Raw genomic sequence first — 24,636 nt, 5'->3', positions numbered from 1 at the left:
TTGTGTTTGTAACACAATGATTGTTGCAGAGAATTTTATTTTGTGTTTATATTTGGCATTCATAACCATTAACCTTGTGAAGCTGCAATATTGATGACAATAGCATTAAAATTATCATTTGTATGAAGCTAGAACAAGAGCATGTGCACATGAAGTTTTGAGCAAATTTATAATGAAGTCAAACACAGACATAGAGATTTTGGATATGAATCACAACAACGGTGACAATCAAAACAAAAAAGCTTGAGAATTAAGGTACCCATCATGCATTGCAGCATGAAGCTTTTTTTTATGGTCACCATTGTTGTGAATCTTAAGCAAAATATTGATGTCTGTGTGTGACTGTATTATACATTTGCTCAAATCATCATGTACACTTGCTTTTTATACACCTTCAAATAAGTGATAATTTTAATGCTTTTGGTACCAATATTGCAGTTCCAAAAGGTTGGTGGTTATGAATGCCAAAGCATCTGACAAAAATGAAATGATAATTTTGTGATGATTTCATCATCAGTATGTTGCAAATACCTGATCTTTCGTATTTTTTGCTTTCACTGCCACAACAACTGTGCTTTACAAACACACAGTTAAAGCAGTCAAACAAAAACACTAAAGTAAATGGAAATGGGACCAAGAGCCCAACTAAAGCAAACACAGATCACAACAACGGTGACACTTCAAATTAAACAAATATCAACATCTAAACCTCTGTTAATTCTCACTAAGATCATCTGACAGCAATAGTCAAAGTGATTATGTCTAAATGAGACCATACATGATGTTGAAAGTATGTCCACATTTGAACTAGTTTTTAACCTTGTTCGAAGGGTCCATGAACGTCTATATCGGACGTGCAGAACAAGTTTCATAAAAAGTTTCATTCTGGCTCCTCAGTGGACGTCTTATCAATGTCCGACTTTTGTGACAAAGACGTTGAAAAGACGTGTTTTGGACATAATTTTGCTTAGTGTGAAGACTTGAAGAGCACTCAATATTCCTACTAGTAGTATTAAACGACACCCTGTTGAGTTTAATTTTCCAATATTTGACTCATATATGCCATAAAATTGTTTGCCTATAGCCACAATACTCCTTACATCGTCTAATTGTAAATGTTAAACTTATTAAAAGGGTTGAAAGCTTTTGCCAATATTTTAATTTCAAAACAATCCTTATTCTTTAAGCTTTCTTTCACCTGTTACTAGGTGTGATCAAGAGACAGTTTGATATCACTTGCATCACTGGATACAATAAACAAAATGTGTTTTAGCATCACTCATATTTAACACAAAAGCTTTGCAAGATTGTAGTCATCTGTTGTCACTCTTTACTAATTAAAATGCTCTGTTTGGAGCCTCATTAATAATAGTATTTTGGGTTTACTCAACATTCATCACAACAGCTATCATAAATGTTATCATCAGATTTGTCTACCACACTTTTATTCTCTGTTATATTCATGTTGACATAGTCCTCTTCAATAATTAAATTCAATCAAAATGTAATTCACACACATTTTACAAATCAGCAGAATCAAGTATTTAAAAAAAGACGTCAACACAGAATGAATTAACTTTCTTGCAACTAATGCATTTATATACAGTATTGGCAATGTGACAAGATTAAACACTCCTCTACAGTGATTTGAACAGTGTTACTCCAAGGCGACTTTATACTGGTGTTTTGGTAGGAGTAAATACAGCTGTAGATGCCCTGATGTGAGACGCCTACATTAACAAGGTTGAAAGTCGCACAAGATACATTTTTCTCGGAGGACACAGATGATCCATTTATGAAGAGGTGGAATTCAGCATTAGCATTGCATCTTGATTTAGGTGTTGTGCATCTGAACCGAATGTTTTCTCCAGGAGAAACAACTGCATGTGTGGAGATCAGGGAAAGAGTGGGCTTCTCCAGGTCACCTGCAAAACAAATATACATCCATTTAAAATGACTTGTTAAGATGTGATGAAAATCGTGAAGCTTGATGTAATTTCTATTGCTCATTTCTCCCATAAAAATAAGTTAAGATGCAAAAGATTGGACTTACCTCCTGAACAAACAACACCAGCATCTTCACCATGATTACAGTTGTTATATCCTAGTCCTCTGTGTGAACAGTTTATGAGGTTTCCTTCACCTCCCGAACATCCAACATCATCCAGCCAGATCGGTCCTTGGCCTTGACCAAAGGCGGCACTTTGAGGTGCACTGATGGCTGAGCCACACTGTAACTGTCTGCACACCACAGCACTATCATTCATGTCCCAGTCATCATCACACACGGTTCCCCACTGGCCATTATACTGGATCTCCACTCTTCCACAGCAGGAATCAGACCCATTGACCAATCTGATGTCTGGTACACAGCAAAATCCCCAGTGTTAAATTAACAATGCTCAGAGTTTATATAATCCACACTCAGAGTGTTATAAGTAGCACTGAAGCAGTGTTAAAGTTAATGAGATAATTAAAGGGGTGGTAAAATGCCATTTTCACAAGATGTACAATAAATCTCTGATGTGCCCAGTGTGTGTTTTAGCACAAAATACCCCACATGATATTTGTATATAGCATGTTAAAGTTGTAATTTTTTGAGGGTTTGCAAAAACGCACCGTTTTGTGCCTGGTCCTTTAAATGTAAATGAGCTCCACAGAGGGCGGGGTTTCAAGAGCTCGTGTGTGTGTGTGTGTGTGTGTGTGTGTGTGTGTGTGTGTGTGTGTGTGTGTGTGTGTGTGTGTGTGTGTGTGTGTGTGTTACCTCACGCAGACACACTAAGCTGACAGAAACTGTTTTGCCTTTAATGTTAAATCGGAGTCAGTCAAAGATGGAGAGACTCAAGAAGAAGTGACAACATGTAGAAGCAACAGGACGTCTCTGAATGGTTAGTTGATGAATTTATGTCGCTGATGTGGAGTTAATTATCTTCAATTAGCATATTCTGTCATGGTAATCTATAAATCGCTCGTATAGGAACTGTTGTGAGATGCACACAGAGTGACTTTCTATTGCATGAGAAAAGATGGATGCTAAAGTTTGACCTGACCACAAATGTACTCTTATACAACAACTTTTCCTCTTCTCAACATGGACTGTGTGTTCCCGGGGGCGGGGTTTATGTAAATTTTAGAGTTGGTGATGTCACTAACCCGGGAGGAATAGAGACAGAGCGTATTTAGGCCACGCCCACACCAAGGCTCCCTCTTTGTCATTTCTTGCTTCTAACTAACGACAGAAAAATGCTAAAAGCTGCTGTGTGACGAGGTGTACAGCAAACAAGCTAAAAAATATTTTTTTATTAGCTGTCGACTCCAAAAAACGAGTATTTAAGGACATAGAAGTGGATAGAGGCAGTTGAGACAGAGCGTAACGTGTCTAATTTCTCTGAGAATTAACGTACGCCCGCTGGAGGAGAACGTCATCGGCAACACAGGATCGCTTATCTTACAGAAATATAATATATAAAACTGACATTTGGATATTTGACTCACCAGGGACCAAATGTTGAACTTACTGCACACGTAACTGTGTTTTGAAATAAATAATGTGCATACTGAGTGTCAGGATCCCACAATTTACCCATTCGTTACAGCCTGTGTCCACTTTTAAGTCCTTAAACGCTCGTTTTTTGGGGTCGACAGCTTATAAAAACTTATTTTTGGGTTTCTTAGCTTGTTTGCTGTACACCTTGTCACACAGGCACAGTTTCAGGCATTTTTCTCTCTTTGTTTAGAAGCAAGAAATGACAAGGAGGCAGCCTCTCGCAATGCAAAGTCAATGGAGATGGTTGGATTGTTTTCCCCTTATGATTGTCTTTAGATTATGATGCGTTACGCTCTGTCTCTATGTTGTGTAGTCCCTACCCAGCTAACAGACTTTTGTTATAAGAACGTTCTCCAAACATTCAGTGTTGGTTCCGGGAATGTTAAAATGTCCAGTTTTCTTGACGTTAGAGGAACGTGTTTTAAAAGGTACACAGAAAAAACTCCAGTGTTATAAATTAACTCTCCTGTGAGTTTGTTTGGTTCAGCCTCAAGAGTGTAAAGTGTTAAAATATGAGTGTTAAATTAACACTCAAGAGTGTAAAAGTTAATGAGATAATTATGTGATTAATTGGGTGATGATTGAGGATTATTGAAGACACCTGATGTTAACAAGCAGAATCACTGAAGGAGAAAATCAATCGAATTTTAAGTCACCATTATGGAGATCAGTATTTACTTTAGTTGGCCAGTTGACCCTTACATGTTAAACTTTAGATTTTGTTATGCTGTTGTAACTGAGTTATAACAGACAGATGGACAAAAAAAAAGGTGATCAAGTGATGGTGGTCGTGTCCTAACATAATAATCATTTGACCTCATTTAGAGCCTATTCTCTGAATTAGATTAATATTATTGATTAGAGCATCACAGTGAATCTACATCATAAGATCCATTGACGATATACACTTATCCAAAAGATTTGTTATAAAAAATATTCTGATAAATAAAAAATCTTTCTCTTAGTCTCACACAGACATCAATAATCAGTGTATGTATCTCAACAATGGTGACAAAAATAATATTCAATTAGGAAATGGAAATTACTAAGACAATTCAGATCATAATTTATTCATACAGCAATGCATGATGGGAGCCAATGGATGAGTTTTGATTGGTGGTACCCAGAATGCACATGCTTTATTATTGTCACCATTGTTGAGATTCATATGCTGATTATTGATGTCAAGTGTGTTTAAACAGACAAGCTGGTTAAAAGTCTGTGTTTTTTTTTATCAGAACAACTATTAGTTAAAATTATTTTTGATTGTACAGAAAAGCTGAAAACCATATGATGTAGAATTAGAGGGCTGCTTTATTCATTAATGTAACTATTGGTTTAATGACTCAGGTCAAATGATGAAAATTTTCCATCCAATATCACCTGATCACATTATCTCTTTGTTTATCCAGCTGTCGTAACTCATACAGCAACCAAACAAAATTTAAAGTTTGTAGTTTAAGGGTCAAGAGCCCAACTAAAGCAAACACTGATCTCCATAATGGTGACTTAACAATTATATTTTCTCCTTTTGGTGCTTCTGCTTGTTAACATCAGGTGTCTTCAATAATGCTCATTCATCACTCAATTAATCACTTGATTATCTCATTAACTTTAATACTCTTCAGTGTTAATTTAACACTCATATTTTAACACTTTACACTCTTGAGGCTGGAGCCAAATAAACTCCAATCCATGGAGTCCAAAGTCCATTTATAACTGGAGTTTTTTCTGTGTACCTTTTAAAACACGTTCCTCTAACGTCAAGAAAACTGGACATTTTCACATTCCCGGAACCAACACTGAACGTTTGGAGAACGTTCTTATAACAAAAGTCTGTTAGCTGCACTGTTAGCCCTTACTGTAGAAAAAGACCAAATTATTACAATATCATACCATTTTCCATTAAAACAGTAATATACAGGAATATACCTACAGGAATATACTGTGACACTCAGAGGCTGTGTTCCCAATCACACTCTATACCCTCATTCCCTATTCCCTACATTAGTTCACTAATATAGTCCACTTGAATGAAAAGAAGTGAGTGAATTGAGACACTGATGAACACCTGATAAGCAGAATCACTGAAGGACAGAGAAACAAGAACAGAAAAAAGAGAAACGCAAGAACTACAACTGACTTCCAGCCACACTGAGTGTGAAACCAGTTTAACATTATGTATTCCATACATGTACAAAAGTTATTGTTGAGAATGAACAGGGATTTAGTTAATAATAAAGTTTGTTGTCACCATGATGGAGATCAGTATTTGCTTTAGTTGGTCTCTTGTACCTTGACTTAAAAACTTCTACCATTCATCTCTATTTGGCTGCTGTGACAGTGAGTTAATGAAGCACATTTGTTATGGCAATAATAAGTCAAGAGGATGTTGATCAGGAGTTTGGTTTTGTGATGATGTCATAATCATCCATGAGTGAGTTTCTGTTCTTTTTTCTATGTAAGCTATGAATTTATGGTTATAATATCATATATCTGATAGTCTACAACATGAACTTCAGCAATATTTCTGTAATCAGGTCTTCTGAAGAATATTGAAATCATATAGTGCATTAAAATGTTATTAACTCCTGCTTGACTCAGGCACACACAGACATCAACAATCAGCGTATGAATCTCAACAATGGTGACGATCAAAAGTTTCATGTCGTAATGCATGCTGGCTTCCAGGATAGTATAAAACTCCCAGCATGCACTGCTGCATGAATAATAAAAACTAAAAAAATATTCCCACCATTGTTGAGATGCATGTTCTAATTTGTGATATCTCTGTGTTTCAAAAAACAGTGTAGCTCTGTTATTTTTGGTTATTCATGTGTTAAAAAATAAAGTTAGTTATTGTTGTGGTTTCACTGTGGTGGTAATAAAACACTTTTGATTGAGAATTAAACTCTGAAGGAGAGAAAATTAACTTAATGAATGGATAGGCTATGTGATTTTGTTATTATAATGAATACAACCACAATCATTCACAAACTGTGTGTGTTTACATGTGTGACTTGCAAAAACACAGCATAAGCAGCAAGCGAAAATTAAATGTTTTGGCATCAGCAACCCAACTAAAGCAAACACTGGTCTCTATAATGGTAACTTCAAATCAAACATTTTCAATTAAACATCTCAATAACTACTTCTGTAGATGTATGACAGAAATAAAGTCATACTGGTTAATAATACGTGTAATAATGTGTAATGGCTGGAAGTCAGTTGTAGTTCTTGTGTTTCTCTATTTTCTAATCTCATGTTCCTCTTTCCTTCAGTGATTCTGCTTGTTTACAGCAGGTGTTCATCACTAATGCTCAACAATCACTTACATATTCACTTAATTATCTCACTGCAACACTGCGTCAATGTTACCTTTTACTCTTTGTAGTGTGGATTTTCCTGTGGGGTTGAAAGGGTTAACAGTGTAAGATAAAAAAGACACACCCACAAAAAGTATTTTAACAGTAATAAACTGTAAGTTATAAAACAGGTTTATACTGGCAACACTGTTGCCAGTAGTTTACTGTAAAATTTCGTTTTTGGGTCACCATTGTGCTGAAGAGTAGAGCCTGTGCTTCAGTCCAGCAGAAGATCTAGAAACATTGATGATATGCTGCATGTTGCTTTATTTAAGAGGCGGTGACTGTGTAATTGCTGGTCCAGTGGAAATCTTTTTATGTACTTAAGTTTTTTGGTGGTTTCTAATGAAAGTTCTTAACTCTTTTCTCACATTATTAATGCATTACAAATTTTAGTTAATACATTAAAATGACAGTTGGCCAATTTAAGGCAGTCGGTTTCTGCAAGTGAAATTAGTTTTAACTCAAGTTTTAATTTAGTGCATTTTACAGTAACAAACTGTATATTACAGTAAAATACTGTAGATTACAGTAAATAACTGTACAATTAACAGTAAATCACTGGCAACAGTGTTGCCAGTATTTTACTGTAAAAAAAAACGGTAAGGTCTAACAGTGTGGGTACCAGCCGCAGAGGTGTAAGTAACGAATTACAACTACTCACGTTACTGTAATTAAGTAGTTTTTTCGGGTACTTGTACTTTTTTGAGTATATTTTTAAATCTGTAATTTTACTTGTACTCAAGTAGATATTAAGCTAAGTAATCTACTTCGCTACTTGTAAAATCATATTTCGTTACTGAGTACAATTTGAATTGATATTCAAATCTTTGACCGGTATTTCGGTAGCCAATAAAAATATCTGATCGTAAACGGACCAATAAAAACCCTGATATTTGGACTGAAAAAAGCCGCCGCAGTCTGAGGTTTTTAAGAGCTGATCATAAGTGAAGGAGGCAAGTAGATTAATGGCTGGACTGAAAGTTTGGATAAACAACAAACTACATAGTAGGCTAGTGTTGTCAAAATATCTATATTTTGATACATTTCGAATACTGAAATATCTGACAATACTCCAATATTCATTTTGTGAAGTATATAGGCTACACCGATACCAGCTGCGCGTTCTCATTCTCTCATCTCTCTGACAGCGAGTTTGACACCCTCCCCTCAGCGCGGGTATTGCGCATAATTTTATTCATACCTGCAGGTTTCTATGGCATATTTTAATGGCAAATGTCACGAGCGCAATATTGTAATGAGAGGGCACATTCATGTAATCTCAGAAAACTGGACGCGAGCTCTCAAATATAGGCCTACGAATAAACTGGACTCAGATATTGAGTGTGCACTCTCGGACTGTGTCATGTCATGTGTAATCGCATATCTCGGCAAATGGTTCTCACTGCAGACTCAATGACGCCCAGCTCCAATCTCTACATGCTCTTGAATTAAACGTTGTCAAAAGTTGTGAAAATTCTACAGGAAATCATATTGCCTGAAAGTGAAATGCACCAGGAAAACTTTCAACAATCAAAGGTGGATCTTTATTTTTTTTACAATGTAAATGTATGTTAGAAATGTTTCGGAATGTGGCATTTGTATGATTTGTACAAATAACCTAGTCTGTCTAACTGCATTACTACCCAGTCAACACGGTGATCTCACAGTGATCTCATCATGTGGTCACAACGTGAGCAATGTGAGTTCACAGTGAGCTAAAAGTGTAACCTCACAGCGCACTCACTGTGTGCTCATGGCCGCAATATGAGCTCATCCCAGCTAGAAATGTTATTGTTCTATGAATATTTTGAGAGCATTATATTATGTTATGGTTTCTGTAGCTAATTTTATTTTTGTTACCAGAATGTTCTCCTAAAAAGTAGGATAACAGTCTCTAAAAACATTTAAAAAATGTTCAGTGATTACATTGATAGAACATTATCCCCTAACATTATTATAAGGGTTTAGCGGGAAGTTTCCCAGCAGACACAGGACTGATCCTCTTAAAAGAGGTTTAGATGTCGAAGTTGGTTTGAAAGTAGTTGTTTGGTTTGGTCACCATTATGGAGGTCAGTGTTTGCTTTAGTTGGGCTCTTTGGCCTTGACTATTTGATGTAAGTTTTTCTATGGCTGTTGTGTTTGTTATAGAAAGAAAAAAAGTGAAGTATATACACAGCAAAAATTCCGGTGTTCACAGCAAACACTCATATAAACTACTTTTACTTGTAATTGAGTATTATTTCAGCAATGTAACGGTACTTGTACTTGAGTACAGATTTTCAGTACTCTTTCCACCTCTGACCAGCCGTTTGTTATAGTCCTTTTCTTTAAAAGAAAATATCTTCCTTTGCTTTGAACTTTGAGCGTTGTAACTTTGGAGATGTTGTTTATGCTCAAAAAGCAACATTACACACTAACTAAAGTTATAAAAGTGAAATCATAGGCTACTCAATCACCCCTTTAAGTGAACAATTGAGAGATGATTGAGCATTATTCAAGTCGCCTAATGTTAACAAGCAGAATCACTGAAGGAGAAAATGTTTAAAATGGTGTTTGGTTTAGTTGTACTCTTGACCCTTACATTTTTAACTTTAGATTTTGTTATTTAAACTGCTCTTTGTACTTTAGAGTTATTACAGCCAGATGAACAAAGAGAAAAGTGATCTGATGGTGTTGGTTGTGTTTTAACATATTCTTTATTTGACCTGAAAAAATTGTATATTCTAAATTTTTTGTAGGCACACACAGATTTCAAGAATTAGCGTATGAATCTCAACAATGGTGAAAAACAGATCTCTGATCATAAGCTCATTATTTATTCATGCAGCAATGCATGATGGGAGCCATGAATGAGATTTGATTGGTGGCACCCAGAATGCACTGCAAAATGCTTTATAATTGTCACCATTGTTGTGATTCATAGGGTGATTATTTGGTTATTATCTGATTATTATTTGGATTGCATTATAAAAGTTAAAATTAAAGTGTTGAACAAGGGCAGTGCTGATATAATTGATAAAGTAAACCTGACTCTTTAATTGGGCTCTTTATGAGGTAAATGATTCAGGTCAAATTATTGTAAAATAATAATTATGTTAAAACATAACCAACACCATCATATCACTTTTTCTCTTTGTTCATCTGGCTGTTATAACTCACGTACAGCAGACAAACAAAATCTGAAGTTAATAATGTGAGGGTCAAGGGTTACAAATAAGAACAATATGATTAAAACTATGTTGTAAGTATTTGTGTAATGTATGCGTTTTACATTTTGTTTTAGCTAAGCACCAAACGTGCATGTAGCCTCTTTGCTTTCTCTCATTTTTTTTATACAATTATTATTTGGGGCCAAACAGGCAAACACTATACACTTATGTTGTTTTTAATCACTTTGGTACTTTTTTCATCACAAGCAAAACAGCAAATATACAATGCCATTTTAGATCTGGGTAAAACATATATACTTTTACCCAGTAAGCAGACGACACCTGCATCTTCTTGATGACCGCAGTCATGTTGTCCAATAGGACTGTGTGGACACTGTGTGAGCGATGATTCACTTCCTGAACATTGCACGTCATCTAACCAGATCGGATCACTTCCCTGGCCAAAATAAGCATCAGATTTTGCACTATCAGCTCCTCCACATCCCAACTGTCTGCACACCACAGCAGCATCTTCAATGTCCCAGGAATCATCGCACACTGTTCCCCACCGGCCATCATGAAGGATCTCAACTCTCCCAGAGCAGTCATTACTACCATCCAAAAGCCTGATACCAAATCCACCTAAAAAAATAAAACAACTATATTATCAATCACATCTTACAACATGCTAAACTTGCAAAAACCGTCAGTCATCCCATGTAACTAGAATAAGATCTGAGTTTTAAAAGGGTGACTAACAGTTTGTTACTTACCAGTTCCAGAAGTTAGAGCACTGGCTGTTGAGATGAAAAACAGTAATATTTAAAAACACTTACAATTAGATATTAAAATTGACTTTACTGTCACCATCATTAAGTTTCCGACAATACTTTCAGTCTTTCAGCGGCATAGAAAAAAGAAAATTAAAGGTTGTAATATTACCAGTTAAGACTGACACCTCAGGTGAGTGCACTGTTAACCCTTGCTGTAAAAAAAGGCCAATTTCTGACAATATCATACCATTTTCCATTAAAACAGTAATATACCTTAGAAAACAAAAATAGCCTACAGGAATATATTGGGATACTACTACTAGGAATATATACCCTCATTTACTATTCCCTACATTAGCTCTCTACTATAGTTCACTTGACAGAGTGAATGAGAAGAAGTGAGTGAATTGAGACACTGATGAACTCCTGATAAGCAGAATCACTGAAGGACAGAGAAACAAGAACAGAAAAAAGAGAAACACAAGAACTCATTATAAAACTATTATTTCTTTCATACATGTACAAAAAGTTCTTGTTGAGAATTAACAGATATTTAGTTGTTGATGTTTTATTGAATATAATAAAGTTTGTAGTCACCATGATGGAGATCAGTTTTAGTTGGGCTCTTGACTTTTTACTATAAGCTTCTTGTTAAGTTTTGGATGAGTAGTAAGCACGACACCGTATGTCTTCAATGCCTCGTGTTTATTCCATCTTAACTCCACATGTGTCCGACCGTAACTTCACATGTAGTCTAACTCTAAACATCCTTCTTCTTCCCACTCCTCTATCCTCTTACAGCCGTTTGTTATAGTCCTTTTCTTTAAAAGAAAATATCTTCCTTTGCTTTGAACTTTGAGCGTTGTAACTTTGGAGATGTTGTTTATGCTCAAAAAGCAATATTACACACTAACTAAAGTTATAAAAGTGAAATCATAGGCTACTCAATCACCCCTTTAAGTGAACAATTGAGAGATGATTGAGCATTATTCAAGTCGCCTAATGTTAACAAGCAGAATCACTGAAGGAGAAAATGTTTAAAATGGTGTTTGGTTTAGTTGTACTCTTGACCCTTACATTTTTAACTTTAGATTTTGTTATTTACACTGCTCTTTGTACTTTAGAATTATTACAGCCAGATGAACAAAGAGAAAAGTGATCTGAGGGTGTTGGTTGTGTTTTAACATATTCTTTATTTGACCTGAAACACTGAACTCATTGATAGCATAATTTCTGAGTGAAGTTTACCTCATGGATTATAGCAGCAGTGTCCTTGTAGAGTTTGCCATTTTTAGCCTTTTTTAAAAAATGCAAATGATCAAATAAATTATTAAAAAGAAAAAATTGTATATTCTAAATTTTTTGTAGGCACACACAGATTTCAAGAATTAGCGTATGAATCTTAACAATGGTGAAAAACAGATCTCTGATCATAAGATCATTATTTATTCATGCAGCAATGCATGATGGGAGCCATGAATGAGATTTGATTGGTGGCACCCAGAATGCACTGCAAAATGCTTTATAATTGTCACCATTGTTGTGATTCATAGGGTGATTATTTGGTTATTATCTGATTATTATTTGGATTGCATTATAAAAGTTCAAATTAAAGTGTTGAACAAGGGCAGTGCTGATATAATTGATAACTGTAAACCTGACTCTTTAATTGGGCTCTTTATGAGGTAAATGATTCAGGTCAAATTATTGTAAAATAATAATTATGTTAAAACATAACCAACACCATCATATCACTTTTTCTCTTTGTTCATCTGGCTGTTATAACTCACGTACAGCAGACAAACAAAATCTGAAGTTAATAATGTGAGGGTCGAGGGTTACAAATAAGAACAATATGATTAAAACTATGTTGTAAGTATTTGTGTAATGTATGCGTTTTACATTTTGTTTTAGCTAAGCACCAAACGTGCATGTAGCCTCTTTGCTTTCTCTCATTTTTTTTTATACAATTATTATTTGGGGCCAAACAGGCAAACACTATACACTTATGTTGTTTTTAATCACTTTGGTACTTTTTTCATCACAAGCAAAACAGCAAATATACAATGCCATTTTAGATCTGGGTAAAACATATATACTTTTACCCAGTAAGCAGACGACACCTGCATCTTCTTGATGACCGCAGTCATGTTGTCCAATAGGACTGTGTGGACACTGTGTGAGCGATGATTCACTTCCTGAACATTGCACGTCATCTAACCAGATCGGATCACTTCCCTGGCCAAAATAAGCATCAGATTTTGCACTATCAGCTCCTCCACATCCCAACTGTCTGCACACCACAGCAGCATCTTCAATGTCCCAGGAATCATCGCACACTGTTCCCCACCGGCCATCATGAAGGATCTCAACTCTCCCAGAGCAGTCATTACTACCATCCAAAAGCCTGATACCAAATCCACCTAAAAAAATAAAACAACTATATTATCAATCACATCTTACAACATGCTAAACTTGCAAAAACCGTCAGTCATCCCATGTAACTAGAATAAGATCTGAGTTTTAAAAGGGTGACTAACAGTTTGTTACTTACCAGTTCCAGAAGTTAGAGCACTGGCTGTTGAGATGAAAAACAGTAATATTTAAAAACACTTACAATTAGATATTAAAATTGACTTTACTGTCACCATCATTAAGTTTCCGACAATACTTTCAGTCTTTCAGCGGCATAGAAAAAAGAAAATTAAAGGTTGTAATATTACCAGTTAAGACTGACACCTCAGGTGAGTGCACTGTTAACCCTTGCTGTAAAAAAAGGCCAATTTCTGACAATATCATACCATTTTCCATTAAAACAGTAATATACCTTAGAAAACAAAAATAGCCTACAGGAATATATTGGGATACTACTACTAGGAATATATACCCTCATTTACTATTCCCTACATTAGCTCTCTACTATAGTTCACTTGACAGAGTGAATGAGAAGAAGTGAGTGAATTGAGACACTGATGAACTCCTGATAAGCAGAATCACTGAAGGACAGAGAAACAAGAACAGAAAAAAGAGAAACACAAGAACTCATTATAAAACTATTATTTCTTTCATACATGTACAAAAAGTTCTTGTTGAGAATTAACAGATATTTAGTTGTTGATGTTTTATTGAATATAATAAAGTTTGTAGTCACCATGATGGAGATCAGTTTTAGTTGGGCTCTTGACTTTTTACTATAAGCTTCTTGTTAAGTTTTGGATGAGTAGTAAGCACGACACCGTATGTCTTCAATGCCTCGTGTTTATTCCATCTTAACTCCACATGTGTCCGACCGTAACTTCACATGTAGTCTAACTCTAAACATCCTTCTTCTTCTTCTTCCCACTCCTCTATCATCTTACAACACAGCGTCTCTAGAGGTAGCATCAGGAATTACAGTATGGACACATCATTTCCCCTCTTTGTAAAAACATTGTTCTTAACCCAACTTGAAGGAAACATATACTCTGAATAAAGTAGTTGTGACAACCTACACTGTAAAAAATAAAACATAGATTTTATTTATAGTTAATTAATTAAAATGTGGCAACTGATTACAAGCAATATTATTAATTAAATGTAACAAATTAGAATTGAGAAATAATTAATCAAATTAATTCCTTAAATGTTAACCATTTAAAATGAGTAAAATTTACAAAATATATGTTATTGCCAACATTGAAGACACCTGATGTTAACAAGCAGAATCACTGAAGGAGAAAACCATAATTAAATCATTATGGAGATCAGTGTGTGTTTTAGTTGGGCTCTTCACCTTTAAACTATTGACTTTAAGTTTTGTTTGGCTGCTGTACATGAGTTATAACAGCCAGATGAACAAACGGTGATCTGATGGTGTCGGTTGTGTTTTAACATAATCATTATTTCACAATCATTTGACCTGAATCAATGAACTGAATTGGAGTCCAGTTTATGAGTTAAATTAACTTTATTAACTATAGAAGTACTGGCATTGTACACCGTAATATTTTTAACTTTTACAATATAATCCAAATAATTTCTAAGAAGTTTCTCTTGTACAAATAATAAACACAGACATCATGAATCTGCCTGTGAATCTCAACAATGGTGACATTTATAAAGCATGTTGCAGTGCATTCTGGGTTGCACCAATCAAAACTCATTCATGGCTCCCATCATGCATTGCTGCATGAATAAATAATGAGCTTATGATCAGAGGTTGTCACCATTGCTGAGATTCATATGCTAAATCTTGATGTCTGTGTGCGCCCAAAAAAAAACACATATATATTTTTAATTATTATTGATTTGATCATTTGGATTTCATTGAAAAGGCTAATCATATTATGCAGGTAGAATTAATTAAATAAATCTAACTCATAAATTGGACTCTAAATGAGATCAGTGATTCAAGTCAATGATTGTGAAATTGTGAAACACAACCAACACCGCCAGATCAATGTTTCTATTTGTTCTTCTGGCTGTAATAACTCATGTACAGCAGCCACACAAAACTTAAAGTTATTAATTTAAGGGTGAAGAGCCCAACTAAAACACACACTGATCTCCATAATGGTTTATTCATATCATATATTTATATACAATTATGGTTTTCTCCTTCAGTGATTCTGCTTGTTAACATCAGGTGTCTTCAATGTTGGCAATAACATATATTTTGTAATTTTTACTCATTTTAAATGGTTAACATTTAAGGAATTAATTTGATTAATTATTACTCAATTCTAATTTGTTAAATTTAATTAATAATATTGCTTGTAATCTGTTGCCTCATTTTAATTAATTAAATATAAATAAAATCTATGTTTTATTTTTTACAGTGTAGACAACTATTCGGTAACAGTCCGTACATTATATTCAATGTATATAAAACAGTGACATATCTGTTACCTAACTTATGACATAATACATGAACGGTCAGCATAAGCAGTCAGTTGACATTGGAACATATTAATAACCTTTCTTTACTGTTAACCTACTTCAAACACTATTATAAACCAAGAAGTGGTTAACTCTCTCAGAACAGTTTTTTTTTTTTCGAGCTACACTTGTGCAACTTGAATGTAAACAGTCTAAGTGTATCTCATAGTCCTTGTGCCAAACAGGCTTACGTCTCATACGCGAGACTTTCACAGCACTATGTGTAGTGTTGTGTGTTTGCTGCGCTGTGTTACTGGCACAGTCAATCAGTTCAGGTGAGTATGCCAGGTGAGCAGCATTCCACTTTTTTCCATCACTGAGCAGAAATGTGTTGGTTCCCACTCTCTCCTCTACTCTTACCGGAGCAGAAAATCTAGGATGACCTTTTGGGGTTGCACGAGGAAGCCTTATTCTCACTCTTCCTCCCACACCAAAGAGAGGATTGCAAACACCGCGTCTGTGATCAGTGTATAGTTTCATTTTGTCCTGTTTATTTTTCACATTTTCACAGACTACAGCAAGATCACATTTGCCCTCCCCCTGTAAAGGCAGGATGTTAAGCTTGGTTCGCATCTTCCTCCCATATAAGAGCTCATATGGTGACACACCCGTAGTAGCGTGAGGGGTTGCACGGTACACCTGGAGCCACTCTGTAACAGCTTTGTTCCATGGTTGTGAGTGTTGAATGGCTGTCTGGATGCAACCTTTCAGTGCACGGTGAAATCTTTCAACAGCACCGTAAGATGCAGGATAGTACACAGATGTACGGATGTGTTTAATATCGCGTTCATTCAAAAACTCAGCGAAAGCAGCTGAGGTGAACTGTGTACCATTGTCCGTAACAATACCCTCTGGGTTGCCATGACAACTAAAAACTGTACTCAGAAATTTATAAAATCCACAGTAGTTGCACTACAAGCTCAGGCCACTTGGAGTGATAGTCTGTGAGTGTTATAGCATATCTGCAAGCAGGGGTGGCGGTTTCAAATGGTCCGACTACATCCAGACCCAGTTTTTTCCACGGACCCTCAGGAAACTGAACTGGCTGCAGAGGTGCTGGATGCGTCACAGCAGATTTGTCATTGGACTGGCAGGGAATGCATGTAGCGATAGTTGACTGAACCTGAGAGTCCATCTGTGGCCACCAGTAAAGATCCCGCAACCTCTGTTTTGTGCGGACTATTCCCTGATGAGACTCGTGTGCCAAGGAAATCAAGGTGTGTCGTAGGGCTACAGGAACTAACAACCTTGTTCCTCTGAAAATGAAAGCATCTTTCACTGCAAGCTCATCTCTCACTCTGAAGTATGGAACCATGTCCTGACTCACTGCTTTGATGGAGGGTGACCAGCCATGTGTAATTTGCTTTCACAGCATCTCCAGCTCAGGACAGGCAGCACAGGCAGTTTCAAAGTCAGTCACTGAAAGAGAACATAATGTAGAGGAAATTACTGCAACAATTTCAGGCTCTAAATCAGCAGAGTCATCATCAGATGACGGTATGGGAAGACGAGACAAGCAGTCTGCTGTGTGGTTCTGGGAACCCGGCCTATAGACAACGTCATAATCAAAACATAGCAGACGTGCTGCCCAACGAGCAATCCTCATTCCGGCCCTCCCCATGCCTTTTGTAGTGAGTAAGGTGGTGAGTGCCTGATGGTCTGTGCGAAGTGTAAAGCGATGGCCCCACACGTACGTTCGCCATTTTTCAGTGGCCCACACACATGCCAGGGCCTCCTTCTCCACTGTAGAATATTTCTTTTCAGCATCACTGAGTGTGCGAGAAGCAAAAGCCACTGGTTTTTCTGTTCCGTCCGATTGCACTTGGGTGAACACTGCACCCAACCCATAGTCGCTGGCATCCGTTGAAATGACTGAATGAAGTGTGGGGTCATAAATGGCAAGAGCTGGACTGGACACAAGCATTTGTTTAATGTTCTCAAAACTGCTTTGAGCATCAGGCGTCCAAGAAAATTGTCCCTTTTCTTTAGCGCACTCACGCATTGGGGCAACCACTGTCGCAAACCCAGGAAGGAATTTTGAGTACCAGGACACTAATCCTAGAAAGGATTGAAGAGATGCTGCATCAGAGGGGGGCGGAGCTTCACGGACCGCATCCAGATGCTCCCGATCAGGTAGGATTCCATTAGCCGTGATTACATGGCCCAGGAACCGCAGTGAAGTCTGTTTGAAATTGCATTTTTTATCATTTAACACCAGCCCAGACTCTTTCAATTTCTGCAGCACAGTACTGAGGTTGAAGTCATGGTCCTCAGCCGATTCTCCATACACGATAACATCATCCAAGTAATTTTTGGCACCTGGCACGCCCTCCAGGATGGTTGCCATCATCTTTTGGAAAGCAGAGGGTGCCGACGCCAGTCCATAGGGAACCCTGCAATATCTGAACAGACCGTCATGAGTGATAAAAGCTGTAATATCTCTACAATCCTCACACAGCAAAAACTCCAGTGTTAAATTAACACTCCTGGGAGTGTATATGAGTCCGCACTCAAGAGTGTAAAGTGTTAAAATATGAGTGTTAAATGAACACTCAAGAGTGTTAAAGTTAATGAGATAATTAAGTTATTAATTAAGTGATGATTGAGCATTATTGAAGACACCTGATGTTAACAAGCAGAATCACTGAAGGAGAAAATCACAAATTGTAAGCCACCATTATGGAGATCAGTGTTTGCTTTAGTTGGGCTCTTGACCCTTATATTATTTACTTAAAATTTTGTGTGTCTGCTGTTATTAATTTATAACAGACAGATGAACAAACAAAAAAAGTGATCTGTTGGTTATGTTATGACAATCATAATAATGAATAATGAACTTGATCACTGAACCCTTATTTCTGATTAAAATGTCTGTTGTTTATTACAGCATAACTGTGATTCTACATAAATATCCAGCATTTTTGATAAATAAATATCGAAATTTTTTCATTTTAAAGTTGTTTTGAAAAAAAAAATCTTCATTTTAGGCACACACAGACATCAAGATTCAATCTATGCATCTCAACAATGGTGACAGGCAAAATATTCAATTAGGAAAATGAAATTACTTCATATAATTTGTTCATTCTGCAATGCATGATGGGAGCTATTAATGAGTTGATTGGTGGCAGCCACTGCAACATGCTTTTACTTGTCACCATGGTTGAGATTCACAGGCTGATTATTGATCTCTGTGTTTCTAAATAAAGTATTTAAAAGTCTCTTGATCAGAACAATGTTTATTAAATATTTTGGATTATATTAAAAATACTGAAAATCATGTGCTTTAGTATCAGAGAGCTGCTTTATAAACAAGTTAAACCAAACTATGTAAATAAGTTTTGTTTATTTCAGATCACAATATGATTGTCAAAACATGACCAACACCATCAGATCACATTTTCTCTTTGTTCATCTGACTGTTATTAATCAGAAAACGCAGACAACCATAATCTAAAATTAATAATATAAGGGCCAAGAGCCCAACTAAAGCAAACACTGATCTCCATAATGGTGACTTACAATTTGTGATTTTCTCCTTCAGTGATTCTGCTTGTTATCATCAGGTGTCTTCAATAATGCTCAATCATCACTTAATTAATAACTTAATTATCTCATTAACTTTAACACTCTTGAGTGTTCATTTAACACTCATATTTTAACACTTTACACTCTTGAGTGCGGACTCATATACACTCCCAGGAGTGTTAATTTAACACTGGAGTTTTTGCTGTGCATGCAGGGGAAGCTGATAGTATGCATTAGCCAGATCAATAGTAGAAAATACTGTAGCACCCCTAAGGCTGGTAAGCATTTCATCAATGTGTGGTAATGGATAACAGTCAGTAATGACAGCTTTGTTAACTTCTCTTAAGTCTGCACACATTCGTATTCCACCTGTTTTCTTCCCAGTAACAACGATGGGGGACACCCAGGCTGAAGCATCCACACGTTCGATGACACCTGCTTTTAGCAGACAGTCTAATTCAGCTGAAACAGACGCTCTGACTGCAAAAGGTAAGCGTCGCAATTTCTGACGCACAGGTTTTACTGTGTGGTCAATTTTTGCCTTGTGGACAAAGTTCTTTACACATCCTATTTCAGTATCTGTTAGGGATGTGGTATTGGTGGCCATGACAGAAGTGCAGACATTATCGCCATTTATTTGAAGTTGTAGGGCAGAAATCAAGTCCATGCCTAACAAAGCAGTCCCCTTATCCACAATGAAGAATGTGGCAGCAGCTGACGAGTTTGATACACACGCTTGTGCTTGCAGGCATCCGAGTACAGGTATGTATTCCTGTGTATAAGTCACCAGACGAATGGCAGGTGTTGATAATTGTGTGGCACTGAAGTGTTGTTTATAGATGTGAAGAGGCAGTATAGACATAGAAGAACCTGTATCCACAACGAATTGTACTGTGGTGCCAGATGAAGCAGGAGTATTGACAGTCACTTTGCAATGCAGTTTCTTTGGCACTTCGGCAGAGTTCTCTAGATACAGCACTGTGACGTCATGTACTTGCACCTCGCGCACATCACTCGCTGAGGCTGAACGACACACACGAGCAAAATGTCCCTTCTTGTTGCATAATTTACAAAACACCTTTGCAGCTGGGCACTGTGCCGAGTTAGCTAGGTGTCTGTCTGAACCGCATCTGAAACATGACTTACGGGTTGAAGAAGCGGGTGCAGCAGTCGGATGTGACCAGGGTTTCCCTCTCGCGTGATGTGACTTGACTTGTACAGCTCGCACTGGAGCATCTCTATCGGCCGTCATTCTCTTTGCGTGCTCAGCCGCGGCTTCTAATTGTGTTGCAAGGGTAGTTGCTTTCTGTAATGTCAGGTCCGGCTCGAGTAACAGTCTCTGTCTAATATCATCACTGTGCAAATGTTCCAGCAATTGATCACGAATCATATCATCCCCTTTATCACCAAAGTCACAGTTAGCGGAAAGTGCATGCAAAGCAGCAACGTACTGTTGTATGTTTTCGTGCGAGGCTTGTAGTCTTTTTCTGAACGTATGCCATTCCACGACAACATTCATTTTAGGCATGAAGTGTTTTTTCAAAGCATCAACAGCAGAATCGTATGTCTCACCGGTGTCTGGCAATGCGTAAAAGATCCGTTGGCCCTCTGCGCCCAAACAGTGAAGTAATGTAGCCCTCCTCCTAGCTTCATGCATCACCCACTGCGTTGATTACCGTCAAATAGTTATCAAACATGCGCAACCACATGTCGAATGGCATGGTAGGCTCTCCCCGGCAAGCCAGGAACATTGACGGTGCAGAGACATGCACGGACATGGTTGATCATTAACTTTAAACCTAACTTAGTATCCTCGTCGCCAATTTGTTAAGTTTTGGATGAGTAGTAAGCACGACACCGTATGTCTTCAATGCCTCGTGTTTATTCCATCTTAACTCCACATGTGTCCGACCGTAACTTCACATGTAGTCTAACTCTAAACATCCTTCTTCTTCTTCTTCTTCCCACTCCTCTATCCTCTTACAACACAGCGTCTCTAGAGGTAGCATCAGGAATTACAGTATGGACACAACACTTCTGAATGGAAGCGGCTGACGCTCATAATTCACATTAAAGGTATCGACTCATTTTTTCATTACATAACTCCGAACACAAATTAAGACATAGCTGTCACTCTAAGTTTCTCAGAATACAATAGTGGTCAAATACTGAAACTTGAGTCTTATATCTTTTTAATGATGTATAGTTTATCAAGGTAATAACGTCAAAAATCAGGAATGCGTAATGCCACTTGTGTTACTACGCAACTTTGCGTACTTTAAGGGTAACTGTCGCCAAAATACAACCTTGGCAGTGTTAATTTAATTTTTTCACAGACGAAAACTAAATAAAAACCCGTTTTAAATGACGACCACGCCAACGATAAAAACTATAACGGATGGAAATTACGGAGGGACAGTTGGGGAAGAGATCCAGTCAGAACTGATTTGTTTGTGGTAGATGCGCACATTTGAATTGTAACGTGCTGATCTACTCGCACACGAGTTGGCATGCGCCAGTCTAGCGGATCTTTCCCCTTTTTAAGTAGCAATGATATCAAAGATGTTTTTTTATCTATATGAAATGCCCCTCAATTGCATAATGAAACGAATCAAGCATGAGAGTACCTACCAAATCCCATATTATTTCTAAATACAAATCAGGAGGGAGGCCATAGGCCTGGTGGCTCGCCCTTTTGAAGAATTTTTAGTGATTCCTGGAGCTCCTCCAAACTTAACGGGGCCTCCAAAGAGTCTTCGTCTGTGAGATCCGAGGCTTATACTCTTTGCAGATTGACTCATCACAATCGGTTTCAGCTTGGTATAAATTTGTGTAAAAATCTTGAAATATATATCCTTAATTATCACAGGATTCGTGGTGACCTGATCATCTGAAGATTTTATTGCACTGATAAATGCCTTAGACTCGCATTCCCTCAACCTGAGGGCCAATAAGTGGCTAGGTCTCTCCGATTCTAAATAATATTTTTGTCTAGTTCAATGTAAAATAGACTCTGTCTTTGATTGTGAAATCATATTCTTCTTTTAAGGAGGACAATCGTGTAGCTTGCTGATCAGAATTTTTTTGTTTTTGCAAGTTTTGTAATATGGATCTTTCTTTCTAATCCCACATAGCAACAATATTTCGGCCCAGATCCGGCCCATGTGGAAAGATGATCGTGGAATGACGGCACTTAAGCGGACCGCTCCTGTTTGCCAGATCTGGGCCACAAGCAGACCATAGCAATGCCACATGTCAGCCAAGAGCAAAGAAATAAACCAGAACAGGACCTTATCTGAGCCACAAAGTTTGTGTATATTAAATATATTATTTAATTCAGCATTAATAAGCCTGTTAACAAGCAGAATCACTGAAGGAAAGAAGAGAACAGAAAAAGAGACGAGCAGAAACACAAGAACTACAACTGTAACTGTGTTAAGTGTTTCAGTTAAGTTGAAAAATAAGTGAAAAGTGCAGTAAAAATCTGAGAGATGACAGAACAAAACGATGTAACTCATTGCTAGACTTTTAAAGTTTATAATCTTTTAACTTTAATAACATGCGGTAGCCTACTAGCCTATATAATTATCATATTTTAATCTGTGATAAAAAGTGCAAGAATTAAAAAAATGGACTTTACCCATTATCAAAATGAGAAGACCGGATCTTGGCATTGCAGTCCTTGCGTTGTTTCAAAGTGCCAATGAATATAAGAGGGGTCCTGCTCATGAGAAGAGATGATGGTTTAAGAACTGAATAACCTAGTGTGCGTGCGTGTGCGTGCGTGCGCGTGCGTGTGCGTGCGTGCGCGTGCGTGCGTGCGTGCGCGTGTGTGTGTGTGCGTGTGTGTGTGTGTGCGTGTGTGTGTGTGTGTGTGTGTGTGTGTGTGTGTGTGTGTGTGTGTGTGTGTGTGTGTGTGTGTGTGTTAGGAACAAATCTGTCCATCAGGAACTCATCTGTCGATTGTGCCCCTAAATGAGACACCACAAATAGAAAATAATTAACAAATAATGAAAAAAATAAACAAAACAAATATTGTTTATTTAAAGAAAAATGCCAACTACACCATTATGGTGCCAAAATATATATACATATATGTTTCTTCATTAAGGGGAAAATGGAATGAAGCTAATGCCCCACACGATGTGTTCCTGTTTATGTTTCTTTAAAATCTGTAACTTGAAGGAAAACGGCACTACATGAAAACCCTTGAATGATCTCTGCAACAGAAGTGAAACTGTTTAACTTAAAGCCATAAATATACTCTGACAGTACTTGAAAATGGTGTTGAAGTTTAGCATTCTGTGTGACCAAATCATGCTTAATTAGCTCAGAAGAGAAAGTTAACACATTGGTAAAGCTGATTTGAGAAGATATGCTTTTGGACAAGCACGAAACCTAAATCTAAGATAAAACCACAGATCAAACCAAAATGAAGTCAGTTTGCTCTAGACTTTCTTTTTTGTCTTTTTTTTTTTTTGCGGAAATAAATAATTCCCTGTCAGCTTTATTTCTTCTTTATAAAGAACACACATCTTGTTTTTTCAAATGAGAGTGCTGCAATCTCCTCAAAGGAATGTGTCGCTGCAGATTTGTGTTTATCTGATTGCAATTTGCAGTTTAATTTTCTCAAATTCACACACTTCAAGCAGCTGTGCTATGGTCACATTTACCAAAGAAGCGGTGGTCTACCAATGACACCAGTGCTAAACAACATTGCAGTAGGACTATATACGTATAGCAACCTTGGGTGTCAAAAAGGAGGGGTTGTTGAACAGGATGATGCCGTTTTATGGTGAGCCAAAACTAGGCCATTTTATAAGGCCATTTTCATGCATGGTAGAAGGTCACCAGTATGTTTTGTTGTTATCAGCCTGCAAAGCCATCTGAACATTTCCCTCTTACCCAGCTAACAGACTTTTGTTATAAGAACGTTCTCCAAACGTTCAGTGTTGGTTCCGGGAATGTGAAAATGTCCAGTTTTCATGACGTTAGATGAACGTGTTTTAAAAGGTACACAGCAAAAACCCCTGTGAGTTTATTTGGTTCCAGCCTCAAGAGTGTAAATTGTTCAAATATGAGTGTTAAATGAACACTCAAGAGTGTTAAAGTTAATGAGATAATTATGTGATTAATTGAGTGATGATTGAGCATTATTGAAGACACCTGATGATAACAAGCAGAATCACTGAAGGAGAAAATCACTATTATGGATATCAGTGTTTGCTTTAGTTGGCCAGACAGATAGTTATAACAGACAGTTGGACAAAAGAAAAGGTGATCAGGTGTTGGTGGTCATATCTTAAATCTACATACATGGGAGGGATATGGAGCAAGTAGCCACTAAATTGTCC

At 37.1% G+C, this 24,636-nt stretch overlaps 1 protein-coding gene across 1 annotated transcript; it reads right to left on the bottom strand.

Annotated features, from left to right (window-relative positions):
* Nucleotides 1-1,245: 1,245 nt before the first annotated feature.
* LOC307003639 (CD5 antigen-like) lies at nt 1,246-23,064 on the bottom strand. The gene is made up of 7 exons (XM_079622331.1): nt 22,923-23,064; nt 13,392-13,415; nt 12,943-13,260; nt 10,838-10,861; nt 10,389-10,706; nt 2,054-2,362; nt 1,246-1,925 (listed from the first exon to the last, which is right to left on the bottom strand). Exons 1-7 carry the CDS (start codon nt 22,954-22,956, stop codon nt 1,597-1,599), a joined length of 1,356 nt encoding a protein of 451 aa, XP_079478457.1. The 5' UTR covers nt 22,957-23,064; the 3' UTR covers nt 1,246-1,596.
* Nucleotides 23,065-24,636: the final 1,572 nt, after the last annotated feature.

The sequence above is a fragment of the Phoxinus phoxinus genome, assembly GCF_949152265.1.
Source record: "Phoxinus phoxinus genome assembly, chromosome: 1".
Lineage (NCBI taxonomy): Eukaryota > Metazoa > Chordata > Actinopteri > Cypriniformes > Leuciscidae > Phoxinus > Phoxinus phoxinus.
The sequence above is the reverse complement of the archived record's forward strand: the minus strand, read 5'-3'. Positions and strand labels throughout refer to the sequence as shown.